The sequence below is a fragment of the Callospermophilus lateralis genome, chromosome 7 (assembly GCF_048772815.1).
Source record: "Callospermophilus lateralis isolate mCalLat2 chromosome 7, mCalLat2.hap1, whole genome shotgun sequence".
NCBI classification, from domain to species: Eukaryota; Metazoa; Chordata; class Mammalia; order Rodentia; family Sciuridae; genus Callospermophilus; species Callospermophilus lateralis.
In genome coordinates this window covers 141,712,106-141,737,342 of record NC_135311.1, presented here as the reverse complement: position 1 = coordinate 141,737,342, position 25,237 = coordinate 141,712,106, and the positions used below count along the sequence as shown (strand labels likewise).

At 56.4% G+C, this 25,237-nt stretch overlaps 2 protein-coding genes across 7 annotated transcripts in view; both read right to left on the bottom strand.

The window, feature by feature from the left end:
- Positions 1–1,200: 1,200 nt before the first annotated feature.
- Lrrc47 (leucine rich repeat containing 47) lies at positions 1,201–9,511 on the bottom strand. The gene is made up of 7 exons (XM_076861449.2): positions 8,865–9,511; positions 4,557–5,018; positions 3,896–4,012; positions 3,102–3,217; positions 2,342–2,444; positions 2,029–2,118; positions 1,201–1,909 (listed from the first exon to the last, which is right to left on the bottom strand). Exons 1-7 carry the CDS (start codon positions 9,477–9,479, stop codon positions 1,661–1,663), a joined length of 1,752 nt encoding a protein of 583 aa, XP_076717564.1. The 5' UTR covers positions 9,480–9,511; the 3' UTR covers positions 1,201–1,660.
- A 1,512-nt stretch (positions 9,512–11,023) lies between these two features.
- The window catches only part of Cep104 (centrosomal protein 104), a 31,355-nt gene continuing 17,141 nt past the window's right edge, over positions 11,024–25,237 (bottom strand). For 4 of the 6 annotated variants that reach the window (XM_076861444.2, XM_076861441.2, XM_077109986.1 and 1 more), the window contains 10 exons: positions 23,190–23,396; positions 22,497–22,604; positions 21,470–21,506; positions 21,214–21,271; positions 20,644–20,752; positions 17,928–18,066; positions 17,707–17,774; positions 14,792–14,882; positions 13,742–13,830; positions 11,024–13,654 (listed from right to left, as the gene is read on the bottom strand). In XM_076861444.2, the coding sequence (XP_076717559.2) occupies positions 13,574–13,654; positions 13,742–13,830; positions 14,792–14,882; positions 17,707–17,774; positions 17,928–18,066; positions 20,644–20,752; positions 21,214–21,271; positions 21,470–21,506; positions 22,497–22,604; positions 23,190–23,396 (987 nt within the window). In that variant the 3' untranslated portion in view covers positions 11,024–13,573. The remainder of the gene's footprint in view (positions 13,655–13,741; positions 13,831–14,791; positions 14,883–17,706; positions 17,775–17,927; positions 18,067–20,643; positions 20,753–21,213; positions 21,272–21,469; positions 21,507–22,496; positions 22,605–23,189; positions 23,397–25,237) is intronic. The other 2 variants (XM_076861445.2, XM_076861446.2) reach the window with 2 other exon arrangements.

Genomic DNA, 25,237 nt, shown 5'->3' with positions numbered 1-25,237 from the left:
CCCAGATTCCCCATGTGGGCTAGCGTGGATTTTATGCACCTCCACAAACAGCCTCTGGAAGCAGTAGTAGAGGGTCACTGAGCACTGATGGAGGCATTTCTTAGGAAATGTTTTATCAGAGATGGCCAGGCAAGGATGGTGTCAGCCAAACCTCCTATAAATACTCCAAACTTCATGGTACTAGGCTGCGTCCACAGCAGCCTGGGGAATCAAGGCAGCTCGAACCTGGGCTGAGCCACCCAGAGACAGGGTGGCCCTCTGCCACAGCTATCCAAAGGGAACTCTCAACTGTCCATGGCCCTGCCTGGGGAAGCTCTCCTGGGCCTCCTAGCAGGACAGAACCCTTGCTAAACACACCCCAGCAGCCTTGCTGGCCTGACAGCGACTCATGAGACCACATGCAGGACCACTGACACATGCGTGACATAGGCTTTGGGAGGACAGGCCCCAAGGGAAAGCTATGATCTGCAAGCCTACTGAAGCCAGCCTGGCCACTGGATTAGCCTGAGCCTGGTGGACTGGCTAGCTGGGCTGGAGCTGCAAGGCAGCCAGCTCATGCCTCTAAGCTCTGGAGCCACCCACCTTTGTTAGGGACCCACCTGGAAGGACCTTGGGCTTCCTACAAATCCTCCAAAAAAATTACCAGTCTCCTCCGTGAGAGAAAAACTGTCCCTTATGTCAAAGGCTATCAAAAGTATCAAATAAGATGCTGATGTGTCAGGTGCTGCTGCTCAGCCAGACAGAGCAGTGAGATCACAGGACCTCTGGTCCAAGCACTCTGGCTCTAGGGAGGGTGTGCATGTGCCAGGCAATAAGCCCACACACGGAACAGTCTTCACAACGGAATCCACCCGAAGGCCCGACACGGAGAGCCACTCATCCGACGCTAGAACTTTATGACGCCTTCTCTGGTCACTGCCCATACCCTTTAGCAGGCCAGGGATCACTGACAGCTCATGAACAGAGCTGTCCTATCTGCCCACCCACACCCCACATTCCTCTAGGGCTAGGTATGACAGCTGTCCATAGCTGTGGTGCTGATGCACCAACGATGACCAGCCACCATTCACCCCACCCTTCCCGTCCCAGCTGTGCAGAGCCCACAGACCTGGGGCTACTGATCCTGAAGGTCTGGTACAGCTCATAGCCGTCAGGTGCCCCACCAGCAAACACTGAGAAAAAACACTGCTTGTTCTAAACTTGTGTTTAAAAAACTTTTTTTTTTTCCTTTAAATAAAAAGATTAAAGTCATGTAAGCTGGAAAACATGACATTCTGGCACTACTGGCCCAAAATGACTTAGAAACACTACATCATAGAAAAATAATTGCAGTTCAGTTAAACACATGTTGACCAGCTGTCCAACTGACTTTGGCATACTCACACCAAGCCCAGGGTCTCAGTGGGCCTGCATGATTTGGAACATGCTGAATAGCTACTTCTGGTATTTGAGCAATTCCATGAAAACCTGCAACATCAGTTTAGTGTTGTAAAGACAACACGGCCATCACTTTACAACAGAATCACTGGATAAAGCAAACAAAGACACACCTAACAACACGGCGGTGGGAACATACTGAATAACTCAGCGTCACTCACAAACCCCGTAGAACCAGGCGCACGTGATAGATGGCCTGCTGGCCTGAGCCCAGTTTGGCCTGTCAGCGAAGGACGGTAACATGGGGAGGAGCTGCAGCCAGGTCAGCCTTGGACGGGTATACCACCTTCAAGCTCCCCTCCAGGTCCACCACGCGGACCTGCTCCACCACCAGGGGGGACTGTCCATCCTTCCCAGCACCAGGATTCACTTGAGGATCCGAGAGTTGTCCAGAAATTGCATCAGCTTCCGTATCCGAGAGTGATCCTTCCTCTTTATTTTCTGAAGTGTATTTGTTCATTTCTGCCATTTTCTGAAAAGGAAAAAGATCTTTCTAACCAAGTGATGAGAGGTGGCCCAGGCCGCTGGACCCCTGTAGGCAGCTGTGCAAGGACGGACGGTGACACTCTCCCGAGGACGGGCAGGGCTCACCAGAATGAGGGTGTCCATGACATCTTTGCAAATCTGCAGACTAGTGGCACTGGTCACTTCCAAGAAGAGATCACTAGTCGTCTTCTTAATCTTAAAAGGTCAGATTCCAGAAAAGAACAGTTATCGAGAGCAGCGACCGCTACGGCATTGAGGAGACAGCTGTAGAGCAGAGTGGCCCTGAACCACGCCCCAGCCTCCCACCGCCAATGCAGCCCGCAGCTCCAGGGAGGGAGGGCCTGTGCCTGGTGGTCTGCATCTCCACAGGGTGCCAGAGCCACCGGGAAGACACCCACATCCCGGGGTGCCATCCTACCTTTGTCTTCTCACTGTTCGTTATTGGTGGGAAAGAAATCACATCTCCATCTGCGTCCATGAGACAAGGGTAATTCTCCTTCCCGTCCAGTAAGTGAAGGTACCTACATGGGAAGGAAGACATATTACAGGCACCTAAAAGCTAAACTGGCCCCATGCCCTGATCCCAGTGACTCGGGAGGCTGAGGTAGGAGGACAGCCTGGGCAACTGAGGGAGGCCCCGTCTCAGAACAAACAGGGCTGGGTGCGTCAGGTGCAGGGCTTGGGTTTGACACCTAGCACCACAGTAAAGTGCAAACAGGCTAATCTGGATTAAACTGGAAAGTGGTTTAGACGCACCAAACACCACTAAGGCACAAGTTCTGCCTGCTCCAGACGGCCGCTCACACAGGAGTAGCCTATGCCCCACACCTGTGTTTGCCAACAGACGCCCAGTGGTGCCCGAGGCTGAGGGAGCTGTGGGTCTGACTGGCAATTTACACTCTGTCCTGTCCCAGGGGCCACCCTGCTTCTGTCAAGTGACACAAAGCATCCACACCCGGCACCTGCCAACTCCCCCTGGAGCAGGCGCCACCTTCCAAAACGGGCCTGGGTCCACGCAGGTGAGGTGGCCTCACATCTCTTTCTGAGGGAAGTCTGGGGAGACTGATTTTCTGTTCTACACCTTTGAGAAAACTCAAGTTCTGGCAGCTTTAAGAACCTGCTGAGGAATAAGCTGACCAAGTGGTGGCCAGAAATGCCCACGGAGCTGGCGGACCCACCGATGCAGCCCTGAGACACTCTGCCTCTTCTTCTGCTTCCGCTGCTCCTCAGCCTCCAGCTGCAGCTGCCGCACCAGCTCCTTGGCCTTGGCTTCCTTCCGCCCCAAGGGGACAATCTGTCAGGGAGAAACCCAGAGGCAGTTCGGACAACAGCCCACTGCATTTACGCATCAGCAATCCTCCACCCTCCCCTGCTGACCTCCAGAGAGCTGCCCAGCTGCCCGAGTGGAAATCACGCTGACCAGGAAGGAGCCTGCCTGCCAAGCCCCACATGGTCACTGTGAGGACCTGTGTTCAAAGGTCTCTCTAGCCACCCCACTGGGACCCGAGTGCTTGACGCTCAGATTCCTCTGAAGCTGGGCTTCTCCTCTAACCCGGCTAAAACACAACTGCTTCCAAGTATGCAGGGCCTCAGAAGGCCAACAGAGGTGGCACTTGGCAGAGACACAGCCCGGGCAGGAGGCCCTCCACCTGCTGAGGACACAGGCGCAATGCACAAAACTAAGCAGACTAGGGCGGCACCTTGATTTGACAACTCACACTCAAGTTGGCCCACGGTGGCACTTTTGGGTAAAAGTGAACAAAGGAAGGAGACCTCTTTAGAGTCCCGCCCCCCCAGGAGTCTGGACAGCTCTGCAGCTGCTCCAAGAGTGGTCGCAGCAGGCATGCTCCCCACTCCACTCTGCACATGCTGACCACTGTGGAATGCCTGGCTTCAAGCCGTCAGCACCGCATCATGTGGAAGGACACCAAGGAGAACCTGGAGACACAGACCGAGTGGGCAGTGAAGGCACCTTGAGGTCCTGGGGTGGGCGAGTGGCATATAGCAAGGGTCCCCGCAGGGCACGCAGGTCATGGGTGGCAATGGTGGCTGCCGTCCTCTTCCCGCAGAGGTCTTCGTGGAGTCTGGTCTGCAACACGACAGCGAGACCGTAGGCCTCAGTGGCCGGGCACCCCAGGTGTCCACATGCCTTGACCAGCCCAGGCCCCACGCCTGTCCGTGCCTCACCTGCTAAGCGTTTCTCGGGGAGCAGGGACAGCAGAGCTGCCTCATCTGCTCCCGGGGGCCTTGTTTCTTTCTCTAATTCTAGAACATGCATCTGAAGAACCCACCTTGAACTAAAACTTGTGGCTGAAAACCAGAAGCAAGCCAACAAGGAAAACTGCCCAGAAGCCTCCCTTGGGCAAGGATGGGCTCTTATTTTGAAAGCTGGGCAGACTCACAGCAAAACACCACCCAGGAAACAGGGCTGGCCGGCACCCGACTACCTCCCATGAACTCCACGTGCGACTCGGGTGGAGTCCCAAGACCCACTGTCTTCAGCCAGCAGCCTGAACGAACTGCAAGGCTGAGTCCCGGAGCAACGCAGAGGCCGGCCACCTGCCTGTCCAGCTGTTCAGTGGCCCTGGGATGTCCTCCCACACCCACCCCATGTATCGAGCCAGTGCCCCTACCTGGGAGGTCAGGAAGCGCTTGAGTGCGTTTCCGGGCCGTAGGTCCATGCCCCGCACGACAGCACCCACGATGTACGGCCGCACGTCCCTGACCTCGGGGCTCACTCTGACCGTCAGGGGCGAGGGGTTTTCAGAGACATGGAGGACCCTGAGCAGCAGCCTGGCGGCATCGGAGGCCTCCTCCTCCCCCTCGCCACTCTCCCGCCTCTGCTTCCGCTCCCTCCTCTTCTTCCCACCACCTTCTTCCTTCTCGGCACCCTCTGCCCTGCCCTTGCCCCGGCCGCAGCCCCGGCCGCCAACACGCAGGTACTCCAGGATGGACTTGGTCTGGCAGCCGCTGACCATCTTCTCCAGGCGCTTGTCTCGAAGCTTGTTCCCTCGGAAGTTGACCTCCTTGAGCTTGGGGCAGTCGGCCAGCTCAGCGGGGATCTCGCTTAGCTGGTTGTTGGAGAGGTCCAGGGTCTGCAGAAAGACAGCACACTGGCCAAGCTGGAGAGGACCTGTGCACAGGCTCTCACGACAGGCACCTGGGTCAGTGAGAAAGACCCAGCAATGACCGCCCCACCCCTGCAACCTGCAAGGACAGCACCAATCCACGGTGCTTCTCCGGCAGGACAGCACCTCTGAGAACTCGTCCTGCTTCACTAAGGTTGTGACAACTGCTCCAGGGTCCAGGCTCCATCATTAAGTGGCAGGAAAAGGGAACAGGAAGCGTGACCTGGCTGGGGATGTGCCCTGCTTCAGGGACAAACCAGTAATTCTTCCCAGAGAAAGTTCCCCTCAGGGGGCTATTTTTTTTCTTTAAAGGGCAACAACAAATGTGGTGAACCCTGACCGCCTCTCCCCCTCAGTGTGGCTCACTGTGTGGCCACCATGCCCACCATTCTGTGCCTCCTGTGGGAGGGAGGACTGAAGCGATGGAGGACCTAGGAAAGGTGTGGGGCCACCACACTGACACCCTGAACGAGCGTGAGGCCCCTTCCACCTTCATAGCTTGTCTTCAGCACTGGAGGGGGCACAGGAGGACCTGTGTGTAGAGCCTCTCCCCTCCCCTGTGGCAGGTGGTGAAGAGGCCCGCCCTGCCCTGTGCTTCTTCCTGACAAGAACTGGCCTAGCAGTGGCCCCAGAGGGCCTTTTTTGCTCACGGATGCTAGAACCTAAGCCTTAACATGCGGTGTCCCTTGGAGCAACTGGTGTGCCACCAAGGCCCTAACTAGGCAGCCCCAGAACGGTCAATGAACTGGATTAGCACATCTAATATAACTGTCACTACAGGTGTCCCTTGTCCCAAATGCATGGAACCAGAAGTGTTTAGGATTTCGGATTCTTTCAGGTTTTGGAGCCTCTGCTCGGATGTAATAAGATCTCTTAATTAAATACAAAGCCCACTGAGGTTTCACATGTACCTTCTACAGGTGGCCCACAGGGGATTTGGGCAGCTTGTGCCTGTTCTGACAGCAGCCCATCTGGGGTATGGGGCTTCCCACTCGATCCTGGACCCCAAGATTTGATGCCTGACCTTCACCTTGTGCCCCAGGTTTCTTCAATTCTGCAGGGAGGCCTGGGTGGGGCACCTACCCTGGCAGCCATTTCCACTGGAGGCAGGGCCCCTCAAGTGTCACTAATAGTACCACTAGCAGGCAGCACGGAAAGCAGGCCCTGGTTCTGAGCTTAGGTTCTAGCATCCATGAGCAAAAAAGGCCCTCCGGGGCCACTGCTAGGCCAGTTCTTGTCAGGAAGAAGCACAGGGCAGGGCGGGCCTCTTCACCACCTGCCACAGGGGAGGGGAGAGGCTCTACACAGCCCCCGCCTTCCCCACTCCAGCACTAGGAGCTGGGGCTGGTCTAAAGCAGGATGGGGTCAGCCCAGGAGCCTCTGTGCCTTGAGAAGGGGTTTGACAGCTTGCAGTAGTCTGTCTGTATACAGCCTGCTAGGCACATGCTGAACATGGAGGCTTCTGGCTATTCAAAGGGGCTTTGGTGGAAGCACCAGAGAACTCTAGTAGAATAAAACCTCGTCACTCCACAAAATCCCAGCTGAACGCAAGCTTCCTCTTCCACTGATGAAAGACAAGTGACTTAAAACCTAGAAAGAGCAGCAGAGGAGCAATGCAAGCCCAGTAGTACAGGGCTCAGTGCCAGCAGCCGGCTGAGGGCTCCCCAGGAAGGACTAAGTACCTACACACTGGGGCAGTGGGGTCTTCCAGAGACAACCACCACTGCACAGAGCACATCTGGGCAGGATGCAGGGGCCTGGATGGTAGCCCAGGATCTACCGGAAGGCCCTATGGAGAGAGAGCGAGAGGGAGACAGCAGCAGCCTGGAGTCCTGAGGGGGCAAAGGCCCAGATGCTGAGAGCCACAGTTAGAAACTGTGGGGCTGCTGAGGAGGGCACAGCTAGTTCCACTCCCAAACTGCATCTGTCCCAGCTCTGGGCACTAAGAAGACAACCTCATGATGGCAATAAAGGCATGGGCTTCAAGAGTGGGCACCACTGGAAGCAGGGGCCTCTGGTCCCTCGGAGGATAACGCAGACAGGTGGAAGCTGCGTTGGAGTGCAGGTCTCCAGATGCCTGACTGGACCTGCTACAGTGCCCACGGCCGGCTCCTCCTGCAGAACACAGCCTGGCCCCGACAGCCACACTGGGCAAGGGATCCCAACTAGGTGGCTGAGGGAACCTGCACTCTCCAGGTCCCAAGTGAGCCCTGTCATCTCTGGCAGCAACTGAGAAAACCAGAAAATAGACCTCATGCCCAAAATTGAAGTTCTCTGTACTAAACTGTGGGAGAAGGAGTCCTTGTGTGAGCTCCAGTGAGACTGGTCCTGGGCAGGAGAGATCCCCAGGGGGCCCGTGCTGACGGAGGCGCTGCCCTGTCTGTTCCAGCAGCCCCGGATGGCGGCACCGCGGGCCTGGGTGGTAGCCACTTTAGAAGCAGGTGGGAAGAAATGAAATGCCCCATTCCACAACTTTGGCACTGAACCCACCGGGTCACAGAACCTGGGAAGAAGAGGACGAAGGCCACCCCAGGTTCTCTGGGGTCTCCCCCAGGAAATCGAGCTAAATGGGTCCAAGGCCGGGGAGATGAAGCCAGGCGCATCTGCAGGCAGCTACCCGAGGAGGTAAAGCCCAGAAGGGGGCAGCCAGCTCCTTGGCTTCCTCGCCTCAGCAGCTGGGGTGGGGAAAAGGGTCAGGGTCTTCCTGTTGCCTGAGCCCATGCACTTGTACCCTCCCCCATCTAGGAAAGGAGTGGACAAGTTACAGCCTCTTTGCTGCTACTCTGCTCCCTAATTAAGTGGGACTCCTGGTGTTCTGTCCTGGGTTGGGCTTTCCTTATGGCAGGATGCTAGTTCTGCTCTGAGCCTTAAGGCCCAGCCTGCAGCCAGCTGAACACAACCATCTCCACGCCCCTGTGACTGTCACAGGCAGTCACTGACTGTGCCCACAGCCTGAGGCTCTGCATGGGGAGGCACACCTGGCTCCACAGCCTTCCAGGAGCCACACAGGCCTCTCAGCCTGTAGGTAGAACAGACAGTACAATGTGCAGTGTCAACCTCAGCAGCAGAGGAACACGATAGCTCCAGAGGATCAGGACACCTCAGCTTTTCAGGAACGCCAGCAAGGCCAGGTGGTTCTGCTAAGTGCCTGCCTGTCTCCTCACCCCCCCACTGCATGCACAGATGCGTCTGTATACAAGCATGTCTGCAAAGAGTGCCCCGTTCAGCAGTGGTGTTCCCTGCAAGTTCAGTCGCTAAGCAGTATACACCTTTCATTAAGAAACAGTTCCATAAACTCAAGGATGAGAAGCAGGAGGAAGAAGAAATGCAGGACTGCTTTGCTCAGGACGAACGAAAAGGGAAGATGCAGAAAAAACCCAGAATGGAGTTAGCTGTGGCTCTGGACGCCTATGGCACTCAACAGACTTAATGGGCTCTTGCGGGTCGGGCACTGTGCTGGGGCTGGGGAGCTACCCAGAGCTGTTTGCTTCAGGGAAGCCCTTGGGCTTTCAGAGAAACCTGACCGGCCACCGCAACCTCAGAAGGAAGTGGCTGGGGTCCTGTGAGACACCCTGCGCAGCGTGATGCCTATGATGCTGACTGCAGTTCTTTCAGATGTTTGTGCCTCTGATGTCCCCCACTCCTTTGGGGCTCAGTAGGTTCACAAATACGAGAAACTCGGACACCTGCTCCCGACCTGAAGGAGAAGCCAAGTCTGCTAACACTCGAAACGCCCCGCGGAGACCCCGGAGCGCCTGGGTCCCTGCGGGCGGCGGCCTCCGGGCTCCCTCCCGCTCCGCGGCCCCCGCTGACCTTGAGCGAGGCCAGATGCGCGATGTCGGGGCTGAGCTCTCGCAGGCAGTTGTCTGCGGCCGCCAACTCGCTGAGCAGGGGCAGCGCGCCGGGGCTGAAGAGCGCGGCGGGGAAGGCGTCCAGGCAGTTGCCGGTGAGGTTGAGGCTCTGCAGGCGCGGGGCGCAGCGCGCCAGGTCGGCGGGCAGCTCGCGCAGCCGGTTGCCGCTGAGGTTGAGGCTCTGCAGCTGCGGCAGCCCCGGCGGCTCCGCGGGGCCCAGGCCCTGGCCCGGCGGCAGCGCCTCCAGCGCGTTGCCCGACAGGTCGAGCACGCGCAGCGCTAGCAGCGGGCCCAGCTCAGGGCTCAGACCGGGCCCCAGCGCGTTGCGCCGCAGCACGAGGCTGTGCAGCTGCGGCAGGCCCTGCGCCAGGCCCGGCCCCGGCGCGCGCAGGCTGCCACAGCCGCTCACCTCCAGGTAGTGCAGCAGCGGCAGCGTGAAGAGCCGTGGCGGAAGCCGCCCGCCCGCCGCCCGCACCCGCTCCTCCAGCCCCGGGCCCGTCAGCAGCAGCTCGCGCCGCCGCTCACGCTCCGCTAGCTCCAGCTCCGGCCAGGGCTCGGACACAGCAGCCGCCGCCATCGCGCCGCCGCCTGCCGCCGCGCGCGCCGGGGCTTCCGGGGCGCAGCGCTCCACTTCCGGCCAGTGCCGGAAGAGGTCATAGAGAGCCCATCCGATGGCTAGAGAGCGGAGTGCGTGCCACGGAGAAAGGGGCCCAACGTGCGCGGCTAGCGAGGCGCGCGGGGCCCTGTAGGGCGTGAGGGGTCCTCCGCGGCGCAGAGACAGCCCGCAGGCAAGCGTCCTGGAGAGCCCCGGGCCGCAGGCGGACGCCAGTCACCGCCAGCTACACCCCGACTCTAGAATACGGGCTGGATGCAGTGTCTGGATCATTCCTAGTGATTGGAGCGATAGGTAGGTAGGTAGGTAGGCCGATTGATGGTGGGAAGGAGAAGGTAGGTGTCAGCAGGACGGTGACAAGCACTGAGAGCTGAGCCCCGGGAGTTCTACCCTGGAGCTGCACCCCAGCCCGTTTTGGGTTTTATTTTGAGACAGGACCAGGCTGGCCTCGAGCTTGTGGTCTTGTGCCGCAGCCTCCCAGTCGCCGGGACTGCAGCACCAGGGGAGTGTCTAGAGGAGGTGGGTTCTCTCCAGGGCGTAGGAGGGCCCCAGCTCCACTCTAGGGCCAGAAACTGAGGCCGAGCCAGCCGTGTGAGCGGGTCAGAAGCTCCGGGATCTGTCAAGGTCCAGACAGCCTCCTAGGTTCCTCTGCACACGCTCAGACCTGGGAGTCCCTCTGAAGGGGCGTGGAGGCAGCAGGGGCTTCAGATTCACCCAGGGTGGGCCCTGCCGCGCGGCTGTGCAGTGTTGAGTGTTGGAACCCAGCTCCCAGGGCTGTCGCTAATGACCATACTCCTGGCCGTGGGTTCTGGAATGGTTGCAACGAGGCCAGGCTAAGGGCTCATGGGACAACTTCTGGGACTTGCCCCATCCTGCAGCAGCAGCTCACAGGGTCCCTAAACCCTGCCTGACCTTCCTAACGCAGGTTGGACCTCCCCAGCTTTCCAAATGAGGACTCTGGCCAGGGTTCCAGTCTTGTTGGGGAGCAGGAGCTAAGTGACAGTGGGGGCAGGTAGAGACTACAGGGGACGTGCCAGTGCTCAATGCTGTCCTGAATGACGAGGGGATGGGATCATTTCAGAACAAATTTCATCTTCAAGAACCAACAGGCAACGACATAATGGAGAATACCTAATTCAAAGAGTGCACTTTGAAGGCACCTGGGTGGGCATGAGCCCTGTGTATGTGCTGGAGCCCCAGACCCCAGGCCGCTGTCTTGGGCAGCAAGTGGTGCCTTTTCCAGACACCTTCCCACCTTGCACTCTACAAAGCACACGCAGCATTAGCCAAAGTCAGCTCCAAATTTTGAAGCAATACATTTGAACTTAAGTTTTAAGTTCACCTGTACCTGTAAAGGACAAAGTTGCACATACAAGACTTTAACATGGGAATAATTATAAAATCACTTATTTAATATATAATCAAATCACAACAAAAGCTGACAAACCGAGAAACCACTCTGCACCATGTGGAGAAAACGCTGCATATGATCTTATTTGAAGATCAAATAACCTTGTTGGTTGGTAGAAAAGGCGGAAGACACGGGAACCACACAGTGCAACCCCCCCTGGGCGCAGCTGGAGGACACAGGACATTCTGAGCCTAGTTAGTGGACACACTGAGTATTCTGGGGTTTTCCCACAGGAGGGAGCTGGTCAACAATTCAGTCTATGTAGCTACAAGACTCCTAGTTTCTCCAGCACAAGCCCATTGGACAACTGGTCCAGCAGCTGGACCCCAATTGCCTCCCTCCTCTGTGGTTTCCAACCTGCCACCCTCAGTTTCAGGCTGAGCTACATGTGTGATCACTAATGTCAAAGTTATTTGCAGAGTGCTTTTCAATTATAATCTTGAAATAAAAGTGACAAAACACTTAGTGATCTTTTTATTAATATACTCAAGGTGAGTTAACCCTTAAGCCCTAAAATAATAACAAAAAATATATTATTTATTTTATAATTCTGGTACCTGAAATAAAGACAAATAGAAAACTGTTAAAACATTAAAAAGTTGCAAATTTTCATTAAAAGTATTTACATTTCTAATGTGAAATTTATAGGTACAATTTAAAATTTTTAAATTATATTAATATCCTGAAATAGAAAATAATAAATACAATTAAATATCCAGAACCTATTCATAAATGAAAATTCAATTATTAATTAGTATTCTGAATTTAGATATTTATTTATGAATGGCTGAGGGATCTTGTGGTTCCATTTATATTTTCTCCCTTTATTCCTGGTCCCTGGATAGTGCGTAACTGTGTGAAAACTTCAGTGGCCACTCCTCACTGCTAGGATCATTTCAGCAAAGCACATGATTCTTCTGTCACCAGCAAAAGAGCAGAGGAGGAGCCCAATTTTGTTGACCAATCACTAAAAATGAAGTATTTTTACAAATATCTTCTTTAAGTTAGAGCAGAAAACATTACATGTATCTTTCTGAAGTTTTGTTCAAAGAGAAAAGAATAATTCCTTGGTTAACTTTTCTCATTTTACTTAAAGAAGTATCTCACCTGTACTTGGGGGTGGGGGCAGTTAGAAACCAAGGCCGCCATTTTGGAAGTGAAGGAGCATGTCGGACGTCCTGGCATCCATGCTGTGCCGTGTCCCACACGGTTTACGATGTTTCTCCCACACCTGAAAGACGTCTAATAGGTAGGCCTTGTTCTCACCCAGTACTCTGAGACAACCCTAATGGAGGTACTAGTTTGGGAACTGAAGTGATCAATGGTTATAACACACCCAGGAGTCGGGACTCATGAGGCTGTTGGTTACCATACCTTTTGTGGTTTCACATGGTTGGGAATTAAAAACACTCATACACTAATCGCACCATACTCATTTCCTCAGTCCAAAACTCCTAAGTGGCATTCTGAAAGCCTGCTGTGTGGCCTCAGGGAGCAAGCACAACCCTGGCCACTGGTGGACTGGGCACCTGGGCGCAGAGACAGCACAATGAGGTGAGGATGTTCTGGGGCTTTTCCGGCAGGTTCCAGATGGTCCTGGGCCTCTCCACGCAGCTGTGGGAAATACCAGGTCTAACAAGGAAGCCTAGGCCTCCTGTGGGGAGGGTGGAGGAGCTGTGGAGGAGCCTGCTTCTGAGGGCTGTGCCAACTCCTGAGCAGCGCTTTGGTGTGAACTGCTGGAAACAGGTGGACTTGTGGTCCCAGGTACAGTATGGCAAGGAAGGATGGAGGACAGACCCGGCCGAGGGGCTGGGCCTGTGGAGTGCGTGGGATGCTTCTGGTGGGTCAGCAGACGTGGAAGATGCTGCAGGCAGAAACAAAACAGGTTTGGAGATGGGCGTCCTGTGGCCAGGTGAGTGCAGGGTCACTGGGAAGTCACTCCACACTCCTTCCTCAGGACACTGCCAGTGCAGAGCAGCTGCAGGCCCAGGCAAAGGCATGACCAGCCTGCGGCAGGAAGCAAGCCGGGAGCAGGGCACGTGCTGACGGGGTCATTTCAGGATCTGCTTTCTAGGTTTTCTTCTTAACCATTACTTCCTGTCACAGTGGACACAGTCCTGCAGACACTGGCCTTGCTTCCCTGTGGCTACTTGGGCTGAGTGGAGACCGATGGGCTTGAGGAAAGGCACAGTCAGATGCTCGTTCTGAACTCTGCTCTCCCGGGGCCACGGGGCACTGTAGTGAGCTCGTGCCCTGCACAGTCTGCCATGTGCGACGAGGACTCATGTGCCAAAGGCTTCGGTGACTTTCAGGCAGCAAGGAGGAATATGCTCCGTGTGCCGATCCTCCCTGAGCAGTGGCTTCTGGCCCATGTGCCTCTGTCCTAATAGAAATCAGGACTGGAGCTCAGCACGCAGGGTAGCGGGGCCCCGACGGTGGGGCTCTTTGGTCAGATTCACATACGTCACTTGTAGGACAGCAGAGAGCTGGCACAGGGGAGGCCTAGGGCAGCAGGGACAGAGACAGGGCTGGTGCGTCCAGAAGAGTTTTAGGAGAAATGGTTTGGGAACACTTGCCCAGTCCCTGGTGGACAGGGCACGGAAGGTCCCGTGTCACCGCTTTGTGTGTGTCCTGCTGGAGCTTTTGCTCAGGCCTCCCTTTGGGGTGGGGATCTTGCTTCCAGACTTGGCTCCTGAGCTGCCTGACTTGGTCCCTGCGAGGCCTTTTCCTGTGGCATAGACACACACGACATGGGACTACATTAGGATGGTGACTCATGCCCACGGTGGCAGTGTGAATGGCAGGAGGAACCCACCCTGAGCAGCTGGGCCTGAGAGGCCTGGGACCATGTCTCCCAGCCTGGAGGTGTCAGCACAGTGGACAGAGGTGGAGTTATGGTGTCTCCTGAAGACAAGAGAGGTGAGCTGTCAGGCCGAGCGCCTCACCCTAATCGGGGGGTTACCCACGCAGGGGATACCTGGGTGGTAACTATAGGCTGGAGGAGGTGGGTCACTGGGGGTGGATTTTGTCCCTCATGAATGGAGCTTAGTCTGTCTCCCCCGCTGCCATGTCCTGGGTTGCCTTCCTCCACCACAGGATGGCTGCTTGCCTCAGGCCCAAAGCAGTGGAGTCGGCCATCTCTGGACTGAGACCTCAAACTGAGCCCCAAATAAACTTTTCCTTCTCTAAAATTGTCCCTGTCAGATTTTTTGGTCACAGAAGCAAAAAAGCTGACCACAACAAGTGCAGCGTGCAGAGCTGTGCAAGGCCACAGATGCAGGTGCTCAGGTGGCAGCAGGAGAGGACAGGACAGCCTCAGGGGTGCAGACACATCCAGGGGGGGAACCAGAACAGGGCCAGTTACCCGACCGTCATCTAAGAACACCATCCTCGGCACGCAGCAGGGTGGCTGTGCACCGAGGCAAGCCTCCTGGCTGAGGGCCTAGTCCCTGTCCACCTATCTGTAAGAACTGGACGGGGATGACCTCTGCACGAGCGCCTCAGCGTGGAGCCAGCACAGACCTGCTGCCGCAGATACCACCCCCTCCCTACGCGGCACGCCTGAGGTAAGCGTGCAGAAGTCTCCAGCATGGCAGGTGGCTAATAAACCAGACGTGGGTGGCTCTGCAGGGTCTACCTCTTTGTTCCTAAATCCTTTAGGCAGTCACACAGGCAGTGCTGAGGAGCAGCATGGCACCCAGGAGTGCCTGGCCTTGTGGATCAGTTCTCTGGGACCTGGGAGAAGCAGCCACAGTGGACGGAGAGGGGCTGTGGCATGATTGACTTGCTCCTCATTAGGGAACCGGAACACAGCCAGGGACACTGATCAAAACGGCCCCAAGGCCTGCATGGGCATGAACCTCACCTGGGAGCGCAGCCTGGGCCTTGTGCAGGATGTGTGTCTTGCGTAGGTTCCTCGTGCAGCCGGCAGGGCCCATCAGGTGCACCTTCCATGCCTGCAGTGAGAGGAGGCAGTGGCATGCCCACCTGACCACCAGGACGACTCACTGCTCCGTCGACATGGAGCTCCAGAGGCCCTGTGCCCGGCTTGTGCCCAGTCCCTGGCCACCAGGATGACTCACTGCCCCAATGACACTGAGTTCCAGAGCTGCAGAGGTCCTGTGCCCAGCCCGTGTGCCACCACAGGCGGAGGCCCTCGTGAGAGTGTGCACATGCGTGTGGTTGGGGGCTAGGCAGAGCACCCCCGGGCCTGCTGGGCTGCACTCTCCTCATCTTTGCTTCTCCTTAAGCACCTCACCTGAGGCCCTAAGGAGTGTGCGCTCACACAGCCTGGCCAGAGGGTGCTCTGGGCTCCCTCAGGGCCATGAGGGGTGCTGCTGGGGTACACAGAGCATGTGCCACACACACAGCCCTGCAGGAGGGCCTGGCTATCGCCAGTCTCTACCTGAGCTCCCTGCAGCACTGTGCTGTGCTCTCCAAGGTGCCCCATGTGCATTTTACATGTATTTTTGTGGTGTGGGGATGGAAGCCAGGGTCTTGTGCATGCCAGGAAAGTGGTCTTCCACTGAGCCACACCCCTCACCCCAGACCACCATCTTAAGACACGGCCACTGGTCACGCGACCGCGTCTCAGGGCTGCATTCTGCCTTGCCCCAGCCCACTCCGTCAGACCTTGCCCTGGGCCCTCCAGGCCCACAGACCTTCCTGTGGCTAAAGTGAGGGTGCCTCCCAGGCTCACTTGGCTGGTCAGCAGCAAGGGCACATGGCTCATCCCTCCCCTGCTGGCTTGGAGGGAGGGGGCTGCATGCTAAACCTATGGGTAGGGCTACTGGGTCAAGGGGTCCTGGAGCTGAGAGAGGCCCTGGCTGACAGCTGGCAGGAGAACAGGGACACAGTTGGATGACCACAAGGAGATATTCCTGCCAGCTGCTGGAAAGTGGGTGCTTCCCTAGCCAGGCCCGCAGCCCGGCCAACAGTGAGGAGAGGCGGCTCAGGGAAGCCAGGGAGGTCAATCACCCACTCCTGCCGTGGATCCTGAGGCCATGCCATGAGCACAGGCAGGCAGTGTGGGGCCGTGGCCAGGAGAGTGAGGAGAAGACTCTTGGTCACTGAGCAGCCTGGCAACAGGACCCGCCCAGCAGCAGTGAGGAGCCTGTGTGTGGGAGCCCAGCTGGGGCACATGGCACCAGGCAGGAGAAGCACCTGGGCTGCTAGGGGAGGCCGGGGAGCCCAGTGCAGAGGAGTGGGTTGGCGGAGGCAGGGTCTCCACTGCAGTGTCCCCACATGCCCAGCCCATGCTGCTGTCTGGACCTCCTTTTCTGACACCTCCTTCCAGTCCCTCTGGAAAACACCACTGACTTGGCTATGTTAAGGGACTGAGGTGCTCCTGTGCCTTTCTCATGCAGAATACAACCTCAGGTGGTGAAAGAACAGGTGTGCTTCTGCTTAAAGAACATTCTGGCTGTGGATGGAGGAGGGGCAGAATCAGAACACTCTGCCACCTCCGATGGACGAGCCCGCCATGCCCACCCCAGCTCTGCACCTGATGAGCACAGGACACAGGAAGACACACTCAGAACATTCAGCCTACAGAGACCCCAGAGGCCGCAGGGCCTTTCCTCATCAGAGGCTGGAAGAAGAGAGAGCTGTTGACAGCAAGGTGTGCTCCATGCCCTGGGACATGGGTGCTCCACAGTGTGCACCAGGGACACTGGGAACAAGGCCCAGTCAGCAGGTGCTATGTGAAAGCTCTGCACTAAGACACCTGTCGGGGTCTGGGATTGTGGCTCAGCGGTAGAGTGCTCGCCTAGCTCAGGAGGGACCCGGATTCAATCCTCAGCACCACATAAAAAAATAAAAAATAAAGGCATTGTGTTGTGTCCATCTACACCTTAAAAAAAAAAAAAAAAAGACACCTGTGGGTAAGACCAGGCGCCGTCTGGACCGCGATGAGAGGCAGGGAGCCCATGGGGCAGAGGGGGGACAGGCTAGGGATAGTGCTTGCAGGGCACCTGAGAGCTCTTTTAGTCTTTTGTGTACTTTGTGAGCATTTGAAACTTGCAGGTTGGAGAGGAGGGAAGAGCGAGCGAGGGAGGGAGCGCACCAGGCAGGGCGGGTAGGACCCTGGCAGAATGTGCTTGGGGACAGCATCTTTCCTGCTTTATGTGAGCTTTCTGTGGTTGAGGGACTGCTTGGTTTGAGCCATCTGCTGGGACACGGAGAGTCCAGCATCAAGACAGCAAGTGGATGGCAGGAGACAAGAACTGAGAAAGTGGGAGAGGAGAAAAGCAGGTCTCCAGGGCTGGCCTGCCTTGTCCGGCACACAGAGGTAGCACTAGCACACTGCGCAGAGCCTGGATGCCTCTTTCACCTGAGAAGGGAGACGTGGGAAGAGGTGGTGGGCACGGAAGAGTTGCCCCTCCCCACCAGCCCTCAAGTCACACTGCAGCATGGGCAGGGTGGAGAGGAGTGCTTGGTCTGGGGTAAGAGGTAGGCTGCCTCACCAACTGGGCCAAGTCTTCTTCACCAATAAACCCAGGGCCAGTGTGTTATAGACCCTGCCCAGGGGCCCCAACAGATGAAAGCAATGACCCCAAACCCCCAAACCACACGATGCTGGAATCCCAACCAGGTGAGACTCTTCAAGTAAACTGTAGATAAAGGTGAGGGCAGGAAGTCATGGGAAGAGGCAGGTGAGTGGCACCCTGCCCCGACAGGGTCACCCTGGACATCTCAGCTGCGGCCAGCACCAGCACCGCAGGCAGCGGCTGAGGGGGTGCTCACCTCCAAGGTGCTCACTCCCCGGGGAACGCCCCTCACCTCTTCTCCAGGTGTGAAATTCTCATGGCACAAGGGACACCGGTTGGCCAGCTTCTCTGATTTGGCAGCTGAAATGATTGAAATGGACAAGACTGGGCGACTTGTGGCAGTCGGAGCAGGGCGCAGGGACTGCCTGGCAGACACTAGCCACACACAGGTCCTTGCGACACCCTGCTGCAGCTGCCCTGCCCGGGGGACACGCGGTGGCCGGGGACACTCACGGTTGCACTCCTTCGCCTTTATGTGCCTCGGCAGCTCTTCTTTCCGCACGGCCTCGCTGCAGCGGTGGCATCTGCCAAACCCGTCTTTCTGGTCACATTCTGTCAGCAGGTGCTCTGTCAGGCTGGAGATCTCCACCACCTGGACTCCGAGACACAGGGTGCTGCTAGACACTGGTCTGTCCTGCCAGGGCCACCTGCAGAGCTGGGGCCCCTAACGCAAGACAGCTTCTCTGTCGTTCCCACACGAAGGCAAGCCAGAGAACCTCTGTGGTGTGTGACTCTAGTCATCTGTCACCTTGGTACCACTCAAGGTTGTGCCAAGAGGCAGGCACGGGGGCTGCAGTTGAGTATGACCAGCTCCTGGGGCAGAGCAGCCCGAGGCTGACTGTGTGCCCTGGGCTCGAGGCCTGGCTCCCCAGTGTTGCTTTTTCTCTTTTTTTGTGGTCCTGAGGGTGGACCTGGGGGTGCTCTGTGTGACCAGCATCCACCAGGGGCAGCTGTATTCCCAGCTCCTCTGAGACAGGGTCTCACTCAGTTGTCTGGGCTGACCTTGAACTTGTGATTCTCCCGCCTCACCCTTCTGTTCCTGGGTAGTCCCCAGTAGTTAGGGTTGCAGGCGTGTGCCACCATAACGGGCAAAGATTTTTTTGTGGGAGTGTACTAGAAATTGAACCCAGAACTTCAAGCAAGCCAAGCAGTGCTCTGCCACTGACCTGTGCCCCAGCCCATCCCTAGCATTTCTAAGGATGTCTACAGAAGCCGGGTCCTCTCACCCCTGACACTTTGGCAGGAATGACTTGTGTGCCCTCTAGAACTTAGTGCTAAGGCTCCACTCACTGGGGGGGTCAGTCTGTGCTCCCAGGGGAGGGGCAACAGCTCTGAGGGCAACTCTGCCCACGAACCCCTTCCTGTGGGCCTGAGTCTCAGAGCAAAGGACAGATGTCCACTGCCCACTTGGTTCTCTAAGAAAGAAGGCCTGTCACTGTAAAACCTAACTGCAGTGGATGTGCCTAGCCACACCCTCAGCCCTTTTTACATTTTATTTAGAGACAAGGTCTCACTGAGTTGCTAAGAGCCTTGCTAAGCTGCTGAGGCTGGCTGTGAACTCTCAATCCTCTTACCTCAGTCTCCCAAGCTGCTGAGATTATAGGCGTGTACCACTGTGCCTGGCTCTGCTGTGTTTCTCAGGTGTAAATGGTGTCACGGATCAATGACACGGTGGACCCCAGCCTAAACTTATAATGAGTTGCTGTCTTCATGGTTTCAGGGCTGGCTGATGACACTGACCGTTTCTGTACTAATTGTTCACAGACAACAAGGCTCCACTGTGCTGTCCACTGCTGTCTTGGCATGACCCTGCCCTGTGTGTGCCTTGTCCAGTCACAGGCCACTGCCACCGCGACCTCCAGGCCACCCTGAGGCAGAGAGGTCCAAGCTACAAATGGCTCTTCCAGTAAAACCCCAAACAGAATTCCACCCACTAAGGGGCCCTGGAGGCTCCGTGGAGGACCTGCTGCCATGCCCCTGCCGATGCCCCGTCCAGCTGAAGGCGCCAGAGCAGCCATCACCCAAGTTCCCCGATGGCAAGTCAGAGTGACCTCTTCAGAGGGGACTGAGTGCAGGAGCCAGCAATGTGGTGGGCAGGCAGGGAGGGGACCACCACTGCAACCACTCCCTGGACAGAGCCTCCGATAGGCCAGCAGCGCGTGACCAAGCACAGGACAGCACCCCGCCTGGAGGGGAGTGATCGTGGAGTGTCTCATGTGGAGGCAGCAGCTCCCCTCCTAGAAGCCATCACCTCCAGCAACACCATGTAGACCCCAGGCAGCGGCAACTCGGCCACCACCAGCCCGGGACCCTCTCTGGGGGAGCGCCACTCCTTTCTGTTTCAAAAACAGTTACTTTACTTTCAGGGGGAAAAAAAGGAGAGCTGCTGTGGAAGAGAAGACGTTGGAAACTTAGAGCAGGGTTCCTTAAAGAGGACAGAGGACGAGCCACAGACTGGTGAGGGGAGCCCTGCAAGCAGATGGCGGAGACCAGGAGCAGGTGCCCGGTTCCTCCACACAGCAAGGCTCAGGCTCACGCGTGTGGACGGCAACAAGCCAGGAACAGACTGGCTGCTCAGGACAGGAGACCACGGGCCTTCACAGAAGAGGACGCCGAGGGCCAAGGATCAGTGGCGCTGCGCTTCACACCACAGGGCACTGGCACTGAAGGCCTCCAGGTGCGCATGCAGGTGCCCCCTCCCAGGTGGCCTCTGCCTCTGGGGCCACCAGCTGGCTTGGCCACCAGCAATACTCCGTGGCCCTGCTTGGCAGCCGAGTGCCCGTGGCCCAGCCATCCCCGTAAGGCGCAGGTGCACTCAGATGCCACAGCAGAGGCTTCACAGGAGCCCCAGCTGCCTGCAGCTGGGCCACAGCTGGGTGCTCGACGCCTGCCACGCACTCGAGCCTGGGCACGGCAGAGCGGGCGTCCATCCACCTGGCACGCAGGATAGCACGCTGCAGGGTCCCACTCACACAAAGCCCCCAAGCCACCACCAGTGGCAGGGTGGGGACCCGAGGGGCCCCCTCTCTGCAGGCCAGGGCTGCACAGGCCACCACTGCTCTTCTCAGGACTCCCCCTAAAACTACCAAGACCTGGGACAACTCCGTGATGTGGCCTCTCAAAACCTGGCATGCACGTCAGCGCGGGGCCGCCGGGGCCAGCGCCTCACCTGTCTGCAGTGGTCGCACCTGGTCAGCATGAGGCAGTGCTTCCAGTAGTGGAGGTCCAGGCCCTCTTCTGTGAAGGACTCGCTCCTCTCCCCACAGAAAATGCAGAGGCTGAGGGAACAGAAGCAGGTGGAGGCCAGGCCCTCGCCCGGAAGAAGCTCCAGACCCCTCCACCCGACAGCCTGGGCTTCCTCAGGCAGTCCTTCCACCCCTGACCTGCCATGGTCAGGGGTGAGCTCAGGCCCCTCAGTCGGAGGAGTGCTGGGGTCACTGACACACAGGAAGGGACTTCCCTATGTCTCCTGCGTATCGGTCCTGGTCACTGAGTGGTGAAGAGCACTTCACAGCCACAGGACTTCTGACAAACAGGGTGACTTCTGTGGGCCAAGAAGGGACGGTGGTCTTGCCGGGCTCAGCTGAAGCTCATCAGCTTAGGGCAATTTTCCAGGCTTTAAAAATCATGGGAGAGAGCCCATAATCGACTGGCCCAAGTGAGCCAGGGAGGAGGTGTCTGTACTCAGTGCTCCTGGTGGGTCCCTGTGGCCCCACAGGCAGGCCAGGGCAGTACTCACTTGTCCAGGTAGTGGTTATCTGGAATTTCCGGATCCTCAGGTGGGACTGCTTTCCTTCCTTGAAGGTTAAGAGAGAACATGAGCCAGCTCTGTGGAGAAGTGCCTGCAGCTCAGGGACAGTCCCCAGGAAATGACTTTCTAAAAAGGCAGAGCTGCTCCACACACAGCCGAGGGTGTGCGACGTGCTGCTGGCCCTCCCTGGCACTGCTGTGGGCCCTCGGGGTCTCTAGGTGGCCTCTGGGTTGCAGATACCTACCCTGATTCTTGGGCCTCACAGTATCGATGTCCTTCTCCTAGGACACAAAACAGAAGCATCAGGGACAAGTGCTAAGGTCACTGTGGGCCACAGTCCACCTGGGCTGGTGCCCACAAAGGGACACAGACACAGCCCTGTGCTGGCTCTGGCCCTGAACAGCCCCGTGAGTTGGCCACATCTGTCTCCTCACTTGTAAACACAGGTGTGAGTCCACATGCCTGGGGCAGCCCGAGGAGCGGCCACCCACGTCCACTACAGTGGCAAAGGAAGCTCCTCCTGCCCCCTTCGCCCAGCTCAGCAAGTGCTCTGTGGCCCCCGCTCCTCTGCAGGGTGTTTCCCTTCCCCGCTGGTGACCATGCCTTCTCCCCTTTCACAACTGTGCCAGACCCAAACTCTTTGCTGCGCCTGGTGCTCAGGGCGGCAGGAGGCGGCAGGCAAGCGCCCCGCACACACTGGTGACTGAGCTTTCACCCCCAGGCGACCTCCCGACTCGCTGACGTTCTCTTTCTACGGGAAACTTTCCTTCAACTTCAGGAACTGAATCACAACTAATTTCAATTCCAGAAGCAGGGCAGCCTGGAAGGAGCACGTTTGTATCTGACCAAACCGAATCCAGGCCTCCCACTCAGGACACCGTTCGACTGGATGGTGACCCCAAACCTTGCTCAGCAATCTTCAGATTCAGGTGCATGTTTTCACTCTGCCTCTGGAGGAGGCAGGGAGCTCTCTCGCTTCCCATTTCCCTCGCCTGTCTCTTCCCTCCATAATCCTGGCAGCAGAGCAGAATAGTCAACCAAATACTCTATGTCTAATTCCATCTACTACCCAGCAGACTTTAAAAAAAAATCAACCCCCAAACCAATTCAGGAACATGAGAGAACAGTGACTGTCACCTGCATGACTAACTCCCACGCCTGCCAAGCCCCGCGCTGCCCCCATCACCTGCACAGCCCACGGTCAGTCAAGCACCCGTTGGTACCCAGGGAATTCCAACTGAAAAACTCTGGCAGACAGGCCAGCTGCCCACCTGGACGTGGGCCTGTGTCTCCTGCAGCGCAGCCAACTGCCCCTGCAGAACTTTGATCTCTTCCTTCTTCTGTTTTTCTGCTTCTTCTGTGGCTGCTCTTTTCTGTGCCTGGTCAAAAAAAAAAAAAAAAAAAAAAAAAAAAATATATATATATATATATATATATATATTTTTTTTTTTTTTTTTTTTTCTCTCCTTTAGAGTAGCTTTTTGGGGCAGTCTCAGACATTGGCAGACAGAAGCACACGAGGTACGTTTTACACACCACAGCAGTCACTGACACTAACATGACCACAGTTAAAGTCTCAGGTCCATTGAGTACCCGGCTACTGACAAACTGCCAATGACCACTCTTCATGTGAGCTTCCCGTGCAGGAGTAGAGGGGTCAGGCCCCGAGCTGGGGAACACAGCCTTCGCCAGGCCCCTGTGCTTCCTGCACACAGGGCTCCTTAGGTGGGTTATTTACTCATGTTCTAAGCAACTTTGTTTATTTTTAAAAATAAATTCTTTTTTTAAAAGACATTTGTTTTTTAGTTGCATGTGGACACAATACCTTTATTTTATTTTTGTGTGGTACTGAGGATGGAACCCAGGGCCTCACATGCACTTGGCGAGCGCTCTGCCACTGAGCCACACCCAGCCCCTCTAAGCAACTCAAGACCTGCTGTGACCACCCAGGAGGGCCGGCTCACCTTCACTTCAGCATCTGTGGGCCTGCCGTCTATTTTAGCAAATCCCTCAAAAATAGTTTTATAGAGGATGTTCCTGCGCGTGCTGCTGTCGTCCGGAGGAAGGTACTCCAGGGTGAGAGCCTGGTGCTGCCTGTACATGTCCAGAATGATTCTGACTGCTGTTTCTCGGACCTCATACACTCTGTGCTCCAGGGCGCTCACTGCAAACTGGAAACAAAGTCGGAAGGCTTCTCATTACTGGTTCTCACAAAGTTAATTTGTTCCAGCATTAAAAAAAATATACAGGTTTGTTATAAAAAGGTGAAAATTTTTATTTTTGTTTTTTATTGTTATAAAATTTTGAAAAATAAAGAAAAAACAGACATAACCCCCAAATATCAAGATGCAAAGACCCCTCCTGATAATTGATCTTGCAGATACAGTTGAACCCATGATTGATCCCTATGCTTTTCCCAACTGAATGAGTTAACAGGCATCTTTAGGTTATATCCTTCCATAAACAATTCCTTCTGCTTCTTCTCCTTTTTTTTTTTTGATGGCACCCAGGGCCCTCGATCATTGAGCTATGTCCCCAGCCCTTCTGTTTTGACACAGGACCTTGCTGAGTTGCCCAGGCTGGCCTTGAACTTGCCATCCTCCTGCCTGCCTCCGCCTCCCAAGTAGCTGGGACTACACATGGAGACCTCTGTGCCCAGCACCATAGCCTCATAGTAAGTATTATAAAATATTCCAAATATGTGTACGAGGAAAGAAAACCTCATGGCTTCCCCATCTGAATTTAACAAATGCTTTAATTCCGCTGCCTATTTTGGACCTTTCTGTTTTTAAGAAGTGCAATGCTGTGGCTGCTGTGCAGTGCCTCTGGGTGTCTCCCAGGCCCACAGGCTTCTCCTTGGAGGCCCTGCTCTCCTGAACTCGTGTGTATGCTGCCCAGGCGCACAGGCTGAATGTGACCTGTGTCCCTGGGTCTTTTGCTGTAATGTCATAAACAGCACACGTGGGTGGGGTTGTGGGTCAGTGGCAGAACACTTGCCTGGCATGTGTGAGGCACTGGGTTTGATTCTCAGCATCACAAATAAATAAATAAATAATAAGGTCCATCAACAATGAAGAATAAACACATAAACAAACAGCTGATTCCAAACCCCTCCTTTTTCCCACTTGAAGCCATTTGCCAGGTCTGTGCACGCCCCCTCAGCTGTCTCTTCTACTCCTTCCGACCCCTCTGTCCTCTGTGGTGGGGCACCAGTGACATTGTGACGCCTCTGTGGTGTGTCAGTGAACACACTAGACCACCCTTCCCCTGTCCCAGGCAGTGGTCCCTGGTGCCTGGGCCTCTGGTCACTGGGCTTCCTCACTTCCACGGGCTCGGCTTGAGGCACACACTGGTCTAAGGGCACTGAGCTCTGGTCACCACCTGCTGCCTGCCCAGCTCCTCTTCCGCCCCCTCCACCCATCAGAGCCTCAGTCCAGCCTGTCCACCTGCTGCTGTGCTGGCCATCCTCGGCCCTCGCTGCCCTGACTGCAGCTGGCAGCGTACAGTCCCCTGTGCAGTCACTCCTGCATTCACAGACATCCACGCAGCCCAGTCCTCCAATACCAGCAGCAATACCAGGTGGTGCCGACTGTGACAGCAGGTGCCACGATCACACTGCTGGTTCAGACTTGAGGCCACACGTCAGGGGTGCCCCAGGTGCTGTGCTGTCCACAGGACCACGGCAGCCCCCTGACAGGCTACTTAGACTTCCACGTGATCGTTTCAGGCTCGCTCTGAACCTCCCTGAGCTCCGAGGGGCAAGGTGTGGTCTGCTCCTGAGGTTGGCCCCTCTGTGCACAGCCTGATGCCTGTCCACTCCAGGCTCCACCCTTTCGCTGGCCCACTTCATCTCCTATTTAACCTCTCCTCTCGGTTTCCCCCATCTGGACCACGGCACAACACCAGGCCAGCTGGCTCTGCCCTGTGCCCAGCTTTACCACACCCTTCTCCGAGGCTGGCCATCTCAGTGGAAACTCTCCACAGATGCGCTCTGGTCACTTTCTTCTACTTG

Excerpts from the sequence above, each read along its gene's own strand:
- Lrrc47 (XM_076861449.2), bottom strand. The coding sequence starts at position 9,479 with ATGGCGGCGGCTGCTGTGTCCGAGCCCTGGCCGGAGCTGGAGCTAGCG. Across the intron at positions 2,119-2,341 it reads CGAACAGTGAGAAGACAAAG|ATTAAGAAGACGACTAGTGA; the intron begins GTAGGATGGCAC and ends TGACCTTTTAAG. Across the intron at positions 1,910-2,028 it reads TCATGGACACCCTCATTCTG|AAAATGGCAGAAATGAACAA; the intron begins GTGAGCCCTGCC and ends TTTCCTTTTCAG.